The sequence below is a fragment of the Filicampus tigris genome, chromosome 14 (genome assembly GCF_054856515.1).
Source record: "Filicampus tigris isolate MCC_2025a chromosome 14, RoL_Ftig_1.0, whole genome shotgun sequence".
NCBI classification, from domain to species: Eukaryota; Metazoa; Chordata; class Actinopteri; order Syngnathiformes; family Syngnathidae; genus Filicampus; species Filicampus tigris.
The window spans coordinates 13,340,079-13,356,523 of NC_141230.1; the positions used below are offsets into that span (position 1 = coordinate 13,340,079).

Below are 16,445 nucleotides of genomic sequence, written 5' to 3' on the forward strand. Positions count from 1 at the left end.
GTAAATTTCATATATTTCAAATCTATGTAATTGGTCAGTCCACACCTGTGGGTGTTATTTATAAAAAATTGAAAAAACATCGACCACTCTAAAGTGTTTAAAATGAAAATCACTTGTGGCACCACTGTTGCACTTACTCTCCACATTTTCTGTAGTTCTTCCTTCCGTCCTTGGTAATTCTCCCGCTTTTCCTGTTCCTTATTCTGGATGTTGCTATCATTTGGGATTGCTACATCGATCGTGACTGCTGTCTTGTGATGTTTATCCACCACCACTATGTCAGGATGGTTGGCTATCACCAGTTTGTCAGTCTGGATCTGGAAGTCCCACAGGATCTTGGCCTGGTTGTTCTCAACCACCATTGGAGGTGTCTACCATCTTGATTCTGGGACCGGAATCGTAGTCCATATTTGGTACAGTTCCAGTACACTATTCCTGCTACGTGGTGATGCAGCTAAAAGTATGCCTCAGCCTTTGCCTGCTAGCATTTTTCTACCTACTGCGATATGTTACACCATATATGGGTCTTCATTGCATAGTCTACATCAAGGGTGGGCAAACTTTTTGACTCGAGGGCTAAATTGACTTTTAAAATTTGACAGAAGCGCCGGGTCAGCACAAGATCCGATAAAAAGAAAAGGAAAAAAAAACATTTTTTTGATAGTATATGTATCAAACACAAACAGAAAAAAAAGCATTAAACGCAATCATTTTTTTTCAGGAATATGTTCTATGCAAGCCCTCTAGTTGAAACAGGGCATTCTGATAAATATTGCGTTTCTGGAATAAGTGTTAATCCACTAATTTTTAGCCATCTCTGGGGGCAGCCATTTTGTCTTTTGTCGACTGAAAATGACATCACAACTGCTCACAACGACCAATCACGGCTCAGATTCACAAAACAGGTCAGCCGTGATTGGTCGTTGTGAGCAGTTGTGATGTCATTTTCAGTCGACAGAAATGACAAAATGGCCGCCCCCAGAGATGGCTAAAAATGAGTGCATTTTGCATCTTAACTTATATTCCACAAACGTACAAGTAATCAGAATGCCGTGTTTCAACTAGTTGGGCCTGCTGGGAACATCCATCCATCCATCCATTATCGATACCGCTTCTCCTCACAAGCGGAGCCTATCCCAGCTGCCTTCGGGGAGTAGGCGGGGGACACCCTGAATTGGTTGCCAGCCAATCGCAGGGCACACAAAGACAAACATCCGCACTCACAATCACACCTAGGGGCAATTTAGAGAGTCCAATCAACTTACCATGCATGTTTTTGGAATGTGGGAGGAAACCGGAGTACCCGGGGAAAACCCACGCAGGCACTGGGAGAACATGCAAACACCGCACAGGGAGGCCGGAGCCGGGATCGAACCCACCACCTCTGAACTGTGAGGCGGACGTGCTAACTAGTCGACCACCGTGCCGCCCCGCTGGGAACATATTCTTGAAAAAAATATGTTTGGGTTCACTTCCGCTTTAAAGTATTAACATACCTTTTAGTGGGAACAGTGTTGTTGATCACCCATTTTTGCCAGTGCATCGAAGTCTCAGAACAGATTTGAGGTGTTCATCATTCAACTGGGATCTCTGGGGTGCCTTGTTGGTGTTCGTCACACTAAAAGTCTGTTCACACACATACATTAAGCCAAACAACACCAGCATCCTCTGTGCCCGGCTGCGCTTAATCACGCATAAAATTCATCCAGTTAAAGGGAGTTGAACTTCTCCTTTAACATCATGTCACACTGGCGATCAATCAGTTCCATCTGCAACTCCTGTGGCACCGTTTCAGGGTCTTCTGAGAAGGGACATGACACAAGCTGAAATGCCCTGTCAATTTTTCCAAAATCACAAAACCGACGGCAGAATTCTTCATGCACGTCATCCGGTGATGTTTTACATGTTTTAACGTAGCCAGAGTAAGAAAATGAGCAAATGACTTGTCTGACATTTAATTTGAAAATAAAACTTGCCTGGTTTTGAAGGCTCTGACGTTTGCTTGCATTTCGTGCACAAACTGTAGCTTCACATTCAGCTCGTCCATGTGTGTCAGTATGTCCACAGTCTAAGCAAAATCACAAAGCCAGTATGTATTATTCAGCTCAGGAAAATTGTCAGTGTTCTCAAGTAGCTCCAAAAATTAAATAATGACCTGCTTGAGCTCCCACACTCTTTGACATACTTTCCCCAAACGTAACCAGCGGACATTAGAATGGTAAAGCAAGTCCCTGTGATCTGTGTCAGTTCCTTCAAGAAAATGAATAAACTAAAGTCCTCTCGCTCGAATGAAGATGACGAGTTTCACAACTGGCTTCACTGCTTTCCTGGTGAATTATGCAGCATAGGAAAATTAATTATAACTTATCCTCGTGCTTGATTCTTGTATGGAAGTGGCTCGGATGAAGGTGTTTTGCTGAGCATGCAAGCTAGCCACCAACCTATCAGCGGTAGCCGTACTTTCTTGCGTTGACAGGTTGTTGATGTAATTAGCTTAAGTGGGCATTCTCTCTGACCAACAGACCGGTCCGTCTGTCCATCACTTCCCGTTTTGCTGGCGTTCGACGATAGATGGCATACTTAAAAGTAAAAGGGACTAAGCACAGACGGAAGTGGATATTCGTCCGTCAACGTAATCATCACTAATCTGGTCAAGTCCCGATGGACCTCACAGTCCATCATTGACGGATGCCCGTTTTGCTGACGAGAGATGAAAGCGCCTGTCTCGTGTGTGTTGTTTTGTAGGAATGCCTTCTTTGAATAGACTGGATTGACCGTATACAGTAGGTGGAGGTATGCACCAAAGCAAAAATCATGAGGTAGGCTGGCTGTAGGGCAGTGAACGTGCGCAGTGATAAAGTAGCTTTGAATATGGAGACAGTTTTACAAAGAGGTTCTTGTGAGTTAAGTTTTACATTTCTATTTTTATTTTTTGGAAAGGGTAGGGTTAGGAGGTTGTGAAACGGTATTTCGCAGGCCCCCACACTACATTTCAGATGGTGGAACTAATGCACCAAAAGTTGTTTGCCAACTGCTTAAAGACAGAAGAAGAAGAAAAAGAAGATGTAAAAGATAAAGTTGAAGTGGAAGAAAAAAAAATGTCATTTATTGTCATGACAATTTTATTTCGGTTTGCACAAGGACTAGGAAGCATTGACCGGACTTCAGTAAAAAAAAAAAGTATTTAGGTGTCCATTTCTTATTAAACACCCGTCACTCACAGTCGACTTTTCTTTTCTTTGACATTGCTGCTTTGTTCTTGTGCTGCCACGATTAGCGCCTCTGTGCTGTCTTTCAGTCAATTTGTCGGTAGTACATGCCATGCAGGGGCTTGACTTTCCATGACAGCCCATCTGGCTCCTACTCCTTACTGGGCTTCTGTGTTCTAAAATTTCAGATTAGGGGCCACTGTGCTCCGAGTAAGTTAGTCTAGAGCCCTGTTTCTTTCCTCCTCCCTTCTTTACTTTCTTCAATCCTTCTTTACTTCCTCCCTTCCCATCATCATTTCCTCCCTTCCATTCTTCCTACATTCCTCCCTTCCTTCTTCCCTTCCGGTTTTCCTCAACTAAGTTAATTTTTAAATGGCGTATACATTGATTTGACCGGCGCTTTATTTTAGAGGTAAACACAATCAGATTACTTTCCCAAATTATTCAGACCTAATTTGTTAGGTTACCTATGACCATAGTCACTAGAATACTGGCCATCCTATGCCAACTCTAATCTAACATGATCTGGTATCAGACGTTGCACTCAGACCTTGTCTCGGGAGTATCGGGTGCACACAACCGGAACGACCCAGTGGCCATGTATGATGTAGCTGACATGTCATCATGACACTCAAGCTCACCAACCCTGTGTTAGACGCATGACCATCAGGTTTTTTCCTTCTAGTTTCCTTGGGAGGCCTTGCAACAGTTAAGTTCCAGTCTTTTGTGTCATGCTCTTAAAAATAGAACACTATCTCAACCTGAAATTGTCCGCCAAGATTGAATCAGCCCTACCGCCACGTCTCCTCGCGCTCTCATCAAGTTCTTAACAGAACAAGCGAGTCTTTGCTGCAAGGAGGAGAGTGATGGCGAAGACTCGAGATAAACAGCAGCGAAAGAGCAGATTGACAAGCGAATTCAGCAGCGTGATTAATGTGACAACCTTTGAGAAAAGGTTATGGATCCGTAGGGAACACTAATGTGTGCCGGACATGGAAGAGGAAGAGAAGAAGGGCAGGAGTCAAGTGAGGCTGGAGAAAGTCATCTCACTTGTCGGCTCTGTTTGGGCCTCCAGCGCCAATCCTCAACATTACAATGGAATCATTTTCACGCGCGCTAACACATTGTCACTGGGTGTCTCCTTCCATTAAACACATATCCAACAAGCTGTCCTGCATACATACTAACATTTTATAGTCACTTAGGAGCCATTTCTTAGATGCTCCAGGGCTCCCCCTACAGTTCTAACATGTCATTTACCCTTACAGGGAACGAGCCCTAGTTGCCACGAATCATGCCGGGATTTACAATTGCCTATCATTGGGGTGGTGGGAGAAAGGTTTCCCAGGTGATTTTGGGCAAGAGGGCGGGTAAACCACGGACTGATCGCCAGCCGATCAAAGGCTCTGGCTCGGTGTCGTGCTCGAAGATCGATGACTCAGTTATCACCGGTGCTGACTCTCCTTATAAATCTGATCTCACTGGCGTCCTCATCACCCTGCTTATTACTTGACGGCCTGACACATATAATGTGGAAAATTTTTCAATGACTGAAGACATTTGAGGTCACATTTATATACTCCAGAGGGAGAGTTTGTAGTTTGAGTTGGAAATGACCAGTCATGAAACTTCATGGTCATGGTCAGGTCATGGGTGGAGAAATTTGCTGTGCGTGTGGTTATGTAAATTAGCCATGTATGAAAGCTCGAAAACATGTTTTCAGAAATAGGCAAAAATATTTACTTGTACTCAGTTAATTAATTTCACACTGGACTTGAATGCAGTCCAGAGACCTAAAGAGACTCTCCAAACATTAAAGTCGGTTTTCCATCATATGTCTCCTTCAATGCTGAAGATGAATAGAATACACTGCCATATTTTCATTTTCCGGTTAAATCAGTGTTGGTGAATCTGAACAAAGAACAATTACTATGTATTCTGTAATAATGTGTGAGGAACTGTTTTTAAAGTACTTTCTCTTCATTAAAATCCTGGAGAATCAGAGAAACATTCATTCCTCTGCTTATTAAGTTCCAGTGGACGTGCTTCCATTATGATTATGTTGCTGCAGTTGCTTGATGAGTGAACTCGCGCTTCTTTCCTTCCCCGAGTTTGCGTGCAGACAGACGGCGACAGGCTGCCCATTCTGCTCTCTTCGGCTGCCTGCAATCAGGCAGAAGCAGGGGGCAGCGCCATTATGGGCTAATTATGGGCAAATAATAAGCAGTTGTCTGTTTCCCTCATGCTGACTGGAAATGAAACGCGTCGTCTCTTCTGGAGTGTGCATTTGCGACGCATGAGTCAGTTTCTGGAGCAAGGCTCTGTGTCTGTGTGTGTGCGCGTGGTTGTTGGCCAGTGTACCAAATTGGTCGTGACAGTAATATTCCTCACTGTCATTGCATGACGTCACTAACACATTTGTAGAGTCCTACTCCGAAGTCCCTTTGAAACTCTTTATGATCCATGCAACAAGTGATGTGTAATCATTCAAATACAAAATCCAATTATTGTGAATTGTGAATGTGTAGTTGATGAATTGTGTCTTTAAGTAATTGAGGAAAAATGGGAAATGGGATCCTCCGGTGTTGGTTAAATTGGACCACTCGGCAAAGTAAGCATGATAGTCTCAGTCACTTTCTACCAACAATGAGCAAACCGTAGCTCCTCCACCAAATACAGAGATCTTTGAACAACAAAGATGTCATACTTCCTTGACATCGATAACCTTTCACACATGCCACAGAAACAGCAATGACTCACATGTCATGATGTCACAAAACCATTTCACTTAGCATAGACCACAAATGACGCCCTGCGCGGCCGCATGCTGCCTATGCCGTTCTTTAATTGTTTTTTCCTGCAATTATTCAGATTTTCTATCTAGGGGCTCATGTTCAATGCGCTTTTGTGAGAAAAACAATCACACAGCGGAAATCAACCCAAACATATTTTTTTCAAGATTATGTTCCCAGCAAGCCCACTAGTTGAAATGTATCATTCTGATTAATATTGCGTTTGTGGAATATGAGTTAAGCAGCAAAATCCACCTGTTTTTAGCTATCTCAGGGGGCGGCCATTTTATCATTTCTGTCGACTGAAAATGACATCACAACTGCTCGCAACGACCAATCACGGCTGACCTGTTTCTGAATCTGGGTCGTTGTGAGCAGTGGTGATGTCATTTTCAGTCGCCAGGAGACAAAATGGCCGCCCCCAGAGATGGCTAAAAACGAGTGGATTAACACTTATTTCACAAATGCAATATTCATCAGAATACCCTGTTTCAACTAGTGGGCTTGCATAGAACATATTCTTGAAAAAAAAAATGTTTGCGTTGACTTCCACTTTAAAGCTGAATATTGTGGTCAGGGTGTCTCCTCTTCATTACTGATTCATGATTAACTTCATCTCTACTCCCCGTCAACACGCTGCTGGGAAATGGCGACTGTGACAATGTGACTTGCTTTCACGGAAACGATGATGTAAAGCCCGGTCGCAGTCTTTCCAGAGCGCACTAGAGTGACTCCAAAAAGGGGACGGAGAAAGTTTACAGCGGTGTCACTCAAGACGGAGACGCCTGAGCCTGATGCGTGCTGACGCTGATGGTGCACACGGGTGACCTTTGGGCCGCGGAGTGCACTCAGATAACACCCTCTGCATGCCTTTCAAGTCCCAAGCACACGAGCCAACTGTGGCTGTGTCTGTGAAACTTGAGGAGGAGACACTTGACAGCAGGCATCTGCCAACCAGCACTCGCTCACTTCCTCATCAAATATGAAAATTGAAAAAAAAAAAAAACACTGCCCGCATTAGTGATGTTGAACTATGGAACAACCAAACAGGTCACTTTCTTACTTGGATACCATATGAGTGATGTAAACCTCTGTTGTTTGTTCATTAGTCAAGCAGATTAGTCATGTGCACGTCATTGTAATATTTGAGGATACAAGACAGGAAATGAAAAAAATAAACACATACCCTGTTGTGGTGCCATAGCGCTCCACTCCACATTCTCTACTTTGCTGCAGCATTCCGTTTTCATGCCAACCTAGGAGTCGTCCAGAAATAAAATCCAAAATAGGGCTGAACGATTTTGAAAAATAAACTAATTGTGATTATTTTTCCTCAATGTTGCGATTGCAATTTAATAGGCAATCATTTTTCACAAGGTCGTCTTCCCATGTAATTTTTGAAGTTTATTTCAAACATGCAGTCATAAAAAACAAAAACACAAATCCACAACAAAAGAAAAAAAAATCGACAATATAAATATTCCAATGGAAAAAAATGTAGGCTACTTCTCGTCTGAAAATTATGAAGAAGCCAAACTTTGTTAAAAAAAAAAAAAAAAAGTTTGATCTGTATTACAATAAACAGTATCAGATGTATTATACATAAATGTTTTGGTCTTATAATGTAGGCTTGTGCTAAAATAAAGGCAAACGGACCATGAATTAATATGTTTATTTATCGACTTCGACACAAATTTATTTATATAGCCCTTAATCACAAGAAAGTCACAAAGGGCTTCACATGCCCACAGTTGACATCCCTGATTTTAACCTCCAAAGAAAAACTCCCCCGAAAAAATCTGGGGAAAAATAACCTCAATGATAAACCTTGAGAAGGGACCACCGTTGGGGGAATCCCGCTTCCAGGATGACCAAGCTCCAATGGATGCAGAGTGGGCAACATTAATCACATATTATGATGCTATACAATGTTAATGTTAATGTTAATGTTCAAATAGTGTGAAAGTAGATCGTAGTGATAGATCGTAGTTTGTTTTCTTGGCACCCTCAGTCTCCTCTGGGAAACAAAAAACGCAATAAAAGTACATAAAGAATAAACGCATCTTTTATAGCTAACTTGACTTGTTGCGATGCTTTAGCTCTGAACACTGCAGTATTATACTACGTAGTTTTCACTTTGCTGCAGCGGTATAATAGAGTGGTAATAAAGTGTGTCTCCTTCTGTTGGCACCACTCATGTTGTCAAGCAAATATGGGACTCTTTTCATCCTGTCTGGGTGACTCCTTTCGACTGATTTGTTCCGTTTCTTTTTGTATGATTTTGAAATGATAACCCAATTGGTATACTGTTTGTTACGGCGTCCTTTGAATTTATTTTCATTTTCATTTTCATGGTCGAAACAAGCTGTTACCACAGTAAAAAACTTTTCCCCCCCCCTATAATGTTCCTATATAAATAGAATTCACGCCTATTATCCAGTGACATTGACAGTGACACTGCTCCTGCCCAAACTGCAGTTGTCCTTGATTCCTGCGATGCACAGTCAGGACACGAGTTGCCATCTCCCAGCTGACTCGCTCACAGCATGGTTTGTTTTTGTCTTGGCTTCAGGAACTTCTACTACATCACCATGCTGCGCGACCCGGTCTCCCGCTACCTGAGCGAGTGGAAGCACGTCCAGCGCGGCGCCACCTGGAAGACGGCCCTGCACATGTGCGACGGACGCTCGCCCACCCAGGACGAGCTGCCCACCTGCTACAACGGCGAGGACTGGTCGGGCGTCTCCCTGATCGACTTCATGCGCTGCCCCTCCAACCTGGCCAACAACCGGCAAGTGCGCATGCTGTCCGACCTGAGCCTGGTGGGCTGCTACAACCTCTCCTCCATGAACGAGAGCCAGCGCGACCACATCTTGCTGAGCAGCGCCATGAGCAACCTGAAGAACATGGCTTTCTACGGCCTGACCGAGTTCCAGCGCAAGACGCAGTACCTGTTCGAGCGGACGTTCAGTCTGCGCTTCATCTCGCCCTTCACGCAGATCAACAGCACGCGCGCCGCCAACGTGGACCTGAGCGAGCCCGTGCGACGACGCATCGAGGAGCTCAATTTCCTGGATGTGCAGCTGTACGACTACGCCAAGGACCTGTTCCTGCAGCGTTTCCAGTTCAGTCGCCAGAGGGAGCGCCGGGAGGTGCGCTTGAAGAGGCGCGAGGAGCGGCGTTGGATACACGAGAGGCAGCAAGCTAGGCCGCGGGCGCCCAAACGCAGCGCGAAAGCTCCGAAAAGCCTGGAGAAAGAGGACAATGACTTTGCCAGCACCACTGAGGACTACACAAGCCAAGTGGCTCGCTGGTGATGTCATAAAATGAACTCACTGACGCGATACATTACTCACAACAAGTTTTGATTTGGCTTTCGGGTGAACATTTCAGGGTGAACCAAAAATGCACAGTTTTTTTTTTTACAATAATACGTTCCGTGTGGCTCCACTGGCCAAAACGCGGCATTCTGATTCATATTGCGTTTGTGGAATATGAATTAAGCAGCAAAACCCACCTGTTTTTAGCCATCTGAGGGGGCGGCTATTTTGTCACTTGCTGTCGACTAAAAATGACATCACAGTGCCTAAGGTCTTAGCTTGTGAATGTCACATGACCGAACCCAGAAAAGAGGTGAGCCGTGATTGGTTGTCACCCGAGCCCTCTGGCGCTGTGGTGTCATTTTCTCCATCCATCCATCCATCTATTATCGATACCGCTTCTCCTCACAAGGGTCGCGGACGTGCTGGAGCCTAACCCAGCTGTCTTCGGGCAGTAGGCGGGGGACACCCTGAATTGGTTGTCAGCCAATCGCAGGGCACACAGAGACAAACAAACATCCGCACTCACAATCACACCTAGGGGCAATTTCGAGTGTCCAATTAAGCTACCAAGCATGTTTTTGGAATGTGGGAGGAAACCTGAGTAGCCGGAGAAAACTCACGCAGGCACGGGGAGAACATGCAAACTCCACACAGGGAGGCCGGAGCCGGGATCAAACCCACGACCTCTGAACTGTGAGGCGGACGTGCTAACCAGTCGACCGTGTCGCCCGTGTCATTTTTTTCATTTTGTTGTCATTTTCTGTCAACAGAAAGTTTCAAAATGGCTGCCCCCTGAGATGGCTAGAAACAAGGTGGCTTTTGCTGCTTAAATCATAATTTACAAACACAATATTTATTAGAATGTTGTGTTTACATGAGTGGGGGCCCATAGAACATATTATTTTAAAGAATATTTTTCAATTGATCTCCCTTTATGAGGAGATGCACGCCATTTATGTACTGTTGCAACACAACATGGGACATTGTGAGGTTTATCTTAAATTTGATTTGCTTCCATTTAATTTGCCTTAAACTTCAGGAACTTTTCTGCTATTCTCTAATGATTGAACAGCAAACACGTGTTTGATCCATGAACGCATCCACTTCTATGCCTTTCTGTGACTCTTCATCACAAAATTGTGACAAAAAGTGAATACACAGACAAGTTATGTACCCTCTGCCATCTTAGTCGGAAATGACTGAATGATTCCATATAGAGCCTCGCAATTGTGAAGCACTGTTGATCAGTAGTTTGGCTCATGATCTCAAATAATCAACAGCATGATGGAGGACTGCTTAAATGCCAATTTGAATTGAATCAGGAAATGTATTGGTCCTTTCATGGATCAAACACCTGTTGTGAATTTTGCCATTCAACTTCTTGATGACCACTCAAACGTTTCAAGAATATCAATCTCCGTTCATCTCTAAAGGTTATAGTGCATTTTAGGTTCGTCCTGAATTTTCGCCCCATTATACCAAACTACTTTATTTGTGAGTAGTGTATAACGTCATCATAACATCATTAATGTGGTTCTCGGTTTTTCAGTGTGCACTCATTTTATTTTTCTTTACAACAATGGTTCTCAAACTAGGGTCCGGAGCGAGGGATTCCACAAAATAATTCACCATAAATTATTATGTAGTATCAGTTTCAAAAAGTGCATATCTACTGTACATATAACAACCGGCGTGACAGCGAAACAAACTAGCATATTAAAAAAAAAATTGCTCTTCGTATCATCACAAAATTTTGACATCCCTACACAAAGTCACATTTTTGGGGAATGAAGTCCTATGTTTTTTAAGAATAAAAATGTATTTTCGTTTGGGGGGGGTGGATGTATAGTCCTATTTTAAGAACAGTGTTTCCCAAACTTTACTGAGCCAAGGCAAACAAAATAAATATCACAAAAAGTATCTATACTGAAGTAATGATGGTATTGTTGATCCAATTATTTTGTTGTATGAATGAAGTGAACAAACAGGTTGATTGTGCCTTCTAGTGGAAGAACATTTAATTGTTCCGCATGTATACGTCACTTGCATACAGTAGATAGATGAACAAAGATAGAGGGCATTATTTGCAGTAAATAAATTGAAATTGGATATATTCCCGCTGCATACTTCATAATCTCATGGGATACTCTGCTGCTGTAGTGGTTGGGGATCAGTTTCAGATAACAAAGGCTGCAAGCGTAATACTTTGAGGATAAAATATATTATAGTTGTGTTTTTTAAATCCACTTGCTGTTGAAATATGACTTTTTTTTCCCTCATATTATCAAGATTTCTGTACTGATATGGGGAAGTATATATTCAAAGAGTACAACTTTAAAAAATGGGACTTTATTCTCTTAACATTTCAACTTCTTGGTTTAGTAACATTTGTTTCTCAAAAATAGTCCGCGTTTTAATTGCTATGGCACACTTTAGTCATGTTTAACTGGTATTAGGATCATGATGGGATCCTTAGATAAATTTCCCTCATGAGTCCTGAACCCAAATTGTTTGAGAACCAAGCTTTAAAAGTGTGGACACTGCCTCCAGGTGCCCTTTTTTTGGTGTCTTAAAACTCGTCAAATGCTGTGTTTTTCATCATTTCATCGCTGCCTTGGTTCTTTTCCAAATGCAGCTCTTGCCAGGAAAAAATAAATAACATTCAGAAGCTGCTTTATTTAAAAAAAAAAAAAAAAATGAAAGATGAATGTCATCAAAATCACAGAAACATTTTTTAAATAGTTGTAGACGTTTGCATGCCACATTCACACTTGCACAAGTAGTCTGTAAAGAAGAATGAGCTTTTTTAAATTATTATTATTATTATTATTATTATTATTATTTGAAGTCAATGAAATGCTTTTCCTTGAGGGCCACTTTTGGTGCATGAGGACTGATTATGTTTTTGAGTTGTGATGTTATCTTTTACTTTCACAAGTGCAATACCTTGCTCAAGAAAACCCTCAATGTTGTTGGTATACAGTGGAACCTTTCAAAACAATTTGTGGGAGTTTGCAGTGTTCAAATTGCTGGCAAGATCCTAATAATGAATTCATTGACATTTTGTCAGACACGTTTTCTGTCTTGTTTTGCTGAGGTGGCAAATTTAGGTCCAGGCAAGGCTATGTTGTTATTTTCCATACACAATGGGTAATTGTATTTATTTTATGTTTACTTTTGACAGTAAACATCAACTGGGAGTGGCAATAAACTGCTTGAAGCATCTTTTTTTCAAGAGTTGTACTCTAGCTGTCACACTGCTACTTGTTGTGAAGTGAATTGAGCCATATTATACTGAGCAGCCACTAAGCTCCACTTCCTGCCACGTACTCATGCCTGGTCATCACACTTTTTCATATTTGCCATCAGTAACCTCCTATATAAATATTAAAAAAGCCAAAGATTGACTAACCACCCTTATGTAGTTGACTCTTACGCTAAGCCAATTTGTCCAGAGTCAAATGCCATCATGTTCCACTTTGGAGGTTCCACTGTATTTAAAATGAGACTTGGAATAAAAGTGACTCGGTTGTTGCTTCAAGAAAAATATATTACACGTCAAGTGTATGCCATTATTGTTTCCTGCCGCGACATGAACACACATGAAGATGAAAGAGTTTTTGTTGAATCTCTGTGTGCTTTTATGCGTCTTATCTCGTATCCCCTAAACGGCCCGGCAACACACACGCACGCACGCTGTCACATCCTCTAATTATCAGCATAACAGCATTGTGTCTTTTGATTGCAGTTCTGAAATACCTCAATGCCTTGTTTTCCCCAACCTTAATATTATTTCCATTCATCCATTTGCAAAGTGGATGTGTTTGAAGAGCATAGATTTGAGTTTGTTGGATGTTTGTTGGCGTTTTCAGATTCAGCGTTGGCGACGTCAGCCTGGTTCAAAACAGACTCATTCTGACGGCGACCTTCCACGTTCCAGTAAAAAATGTCATTTTTAAAAATCACATTCATGAATATTTCATTCCCTCGTTGATGGTGTTGGTTTTGCGGTTGAAATAAAGCTTTCGCTGCTGTGTGACAAGCAGCAGGAGTGAGAGGACAACAGATGGGAGCGCAGTATGTGCTATAGTCGGTATACTGGGCTACTTACCGTACACTACATGGACTGCTTACGTAAGGAAACCCTAATGAGATTCTAAGACTGATGTTATTATTGAGGATGAGGTTGGAGTGAGGCAATAATGGTGTTTTGATGGTTGGTTATTCAATTATGTTAAAGCCTATAAGCAGAGCTGGGCAGTCCGTCCCTGGGCCGGACCGGTCGGACCCTACGGCCCGGCCGGATGCCCATTTGTGGGGCGGGGGTGGGGGGCTGACAAATTTTTTTAAGAGCTGGACTAAGCATGAAATGGATTTTAGTCCGGCCCACTAATCGGCCCTCAAAAAAAAAATGTCTGCACACCCCTGTTCAAATGCCAGGTTTTTGTAGTGTAAGATACGGAGACCAAGATGAATCAATTCAAAACTTTTTTCACCATTAATGTGACCTATAACCTGTACAACTCTTTTTTTAAATAATCTTTTCAGAGGGGAAATAAAACGAAACTGAGACAATGTGGTTTAACAAGGGTGCACACCTTCTTATAAATGGGAATTTTGCTGTCTTCAGATTTAATCAATTACATACAATCATGCCAAGTATAAGGTGCCTCTGATTAACCCCAAATACATTTTCAATGTTCTAGTAGGCTTTTCCTGACCATGTTTTGCTTTCCAGCAGAAGCCTGAATGTTTTGTCCCTCCATCTAAGCACCCCGTTGCACTGCAGACACGGTGTTTGCACCAAACATACCTTTTGGAATTATGGCCCAAAATTTGCCATCCTACCACATGGCTCGGACTTATGCAGAAGGCAGGAGATTGTTGCCACATGGAATAAACAGTTAGTACTTGCCAGAAATTCCTTCAGCTCCTTCACTGTTGCTGTCGGCATCTTGGCAACCGCCCTGAACAATTTTCTTCTCTTCATCAGTTTTGTTTGGGTAATTTCTTCTGTCAGTTCTACTGTCTTTAGTGTGTTCCATGGTACAGGATACTTCATTCTTTTGTACCCTTGTCTTGACTGACACCTTGAAAAATGAGATCTATCTTATGCTGAGGAAGCTTTCTGAAGTTCATGCCTCGTGTTGTAAGATGTCAGGAATATCCTACTAGAACAGATGCACTTCATTTGGGATAAGTCAGAAGCATTTGGTGGTGTGCAGACTCCAATTTGACATGTCTTTGAATGTGATAGGTTAATTCTGAACATGGCCACATTCCCAGTTAAAACTCATTCAATGCTGAAGACATATTTATATGTCTTTTCACAGTCCAGCTATTCAATCGGAACTCATTTAGATTTTTTCCATTTTTTTTCAAACATTAAGGTAAAAGAGGGTCTGAAAATGTCTGGTATTGAATGAGTTAAGAGGGTGTGCACACGTGCATCACAGTTGTTTATTTTTAGTTACCTTTTGGAATTTTTTTTTTTTTTCATTTGTGTCGTAGGCCTACAGGTTATAGGTCACATTAATGGATGTACGTATGAATGTTTGTATGTACACTATGTGTGTATGGCCTTTTAAATTGATATTATTTGAAAGGTTGCTAAGGAACGGCTTGGTTGCCTGATGGGAAATGTATCACCAACAGGTCATCAGGTTTGGAGGGGAAAAAGAGAGCGCGTTCTCTTGTGTAACAGTTTCTGTATATGTTCAAATGTGTCGTGATAAAATGAATTGCCTTTTTTTTGGCGTGTGACATTTAATCTGCCATTTTTCTTGTCAGACCTGGAAAAATTAAAAACATGAATAGAAATAAATGCATTGAATGACAATGCTGCCGTGCCGTTTGTTTAAGAGCCACTCGAGTTTGTCTCCACCATAACATGTTTGTCACAAGAATAGTATACGTAGAGTATCTTCATTTTTTGGCACCTTAAACGATTATTTTCACTAAATCATATCCCTATAATGCAGACTGGCCACTCAGCACTGAACAGAGGTTTGACACCATCCAGAGAAATGACAGGAAATGTTTAATTTATTTTATTTTTTATCTTCATCTTCAAAACTGAAAACTGCCGGCTGCGGGAAAAAAATGTATGAGTTTGTTCTGATAGTCTGCTGAATTCCTAAAAAATCAACAGGCACACCGAGTCCAAAGTAAGAAAATTTACTTGTTTTAACAATTAAATAATACAATGTTGTTTGCTCATTAGCCAAATTGCTAACATTATGCTAACTAGTGAGAAGCCTTGGCGCTAGCTAAGTTAACAAAGCGAGCTGTAGGAAGTCTCAATTTAAATACATGTAAGTGACAGTTTACATGTCACAGTGTGGGTCGCTGTTTCAGTCTTGAATTAAGTTCAGATGGGCTCAGCAGCTAACTTTTTTTTTTTTTTTAAACTCTGAAATTTTTGCTGGATTTTTTTTTCTTGCCTAGAATACATGAATCTGAATGTAGGCAGAATAAAGACGGATACACCTCAGTAAGTGTCTGAGCCACCAGCAACCATACATGGCCACCATCAGGTTTGACGCATGATGTAGTATACTTTGGATCATGAACTTATCTCCTGCCTTCAGATCAGATCACTGAGGTGGAGCAATATGTGGTTTCTATTTGAACATATTTTTCATGCCATTATAAGTCAAAGCCTTGCGCCTCCCCTCAGGTTCCACTGCACGGATGGTTAGCGTTTCTTTCAGCCCGGCTGTGGCACAGATGGTATGATTGTATTATCTCCAATGTTTTGACCGTAGGAAATGTTTAATGACTTGGAGAAAAACACACACACACACACACACACACATGCACACAGCGACACACACAAATGGGCAGCTTTTTTCCAAGACATTATTTTTTACTTTCTGAGCTTTTATAGTCAGCAGAAAAAGCCAGTGCCTGATTCCATATGGCGCTCAATCTGCAAGGAACACTGATTTGTTATCACAACAAAGGGTAAAAATGATTTATGAGATAAACATAAGGGTGAATGAAGCTGCGATCTCTTTCACAAATTTAAATGGACTGTACCCGCTTTTGTTGGCACTTGAATAGGAAGAAATATGGTTTATTATTTTCAAACAATAAAAAGGAAATAAAACAAAAAAGGG

General features: G+C 41.8%; 1 protein-coding gene across 1 annotated transcript in view; it reads left to right on the plus strand.

The window, feature by feature from the left end:
- Window positions 1-15,163, plus strand: part of hs6st3b (heparan sulfate 6-O-sulfotransferase 3b) — a 71,690-nt gene extending 56,527 nt beyond the window's left edge. Inside the window, exon 2 of the mRNA XM_086051185.1 lies at window positions 8,574-15,163. Within this exon, the coding sequence (XP_085907311.1) occupies window positions 8,574-9,318 (745 nt within the window). The 3' untranslated portion in view covers window positions 9,319-15,163. The remainder of the gene's footprint in view (window positions 1-8,573) is intronic.
- The last annotated feature ends 1,282 nt before the right edge of the window (window positions 15,164-16,445 follow it).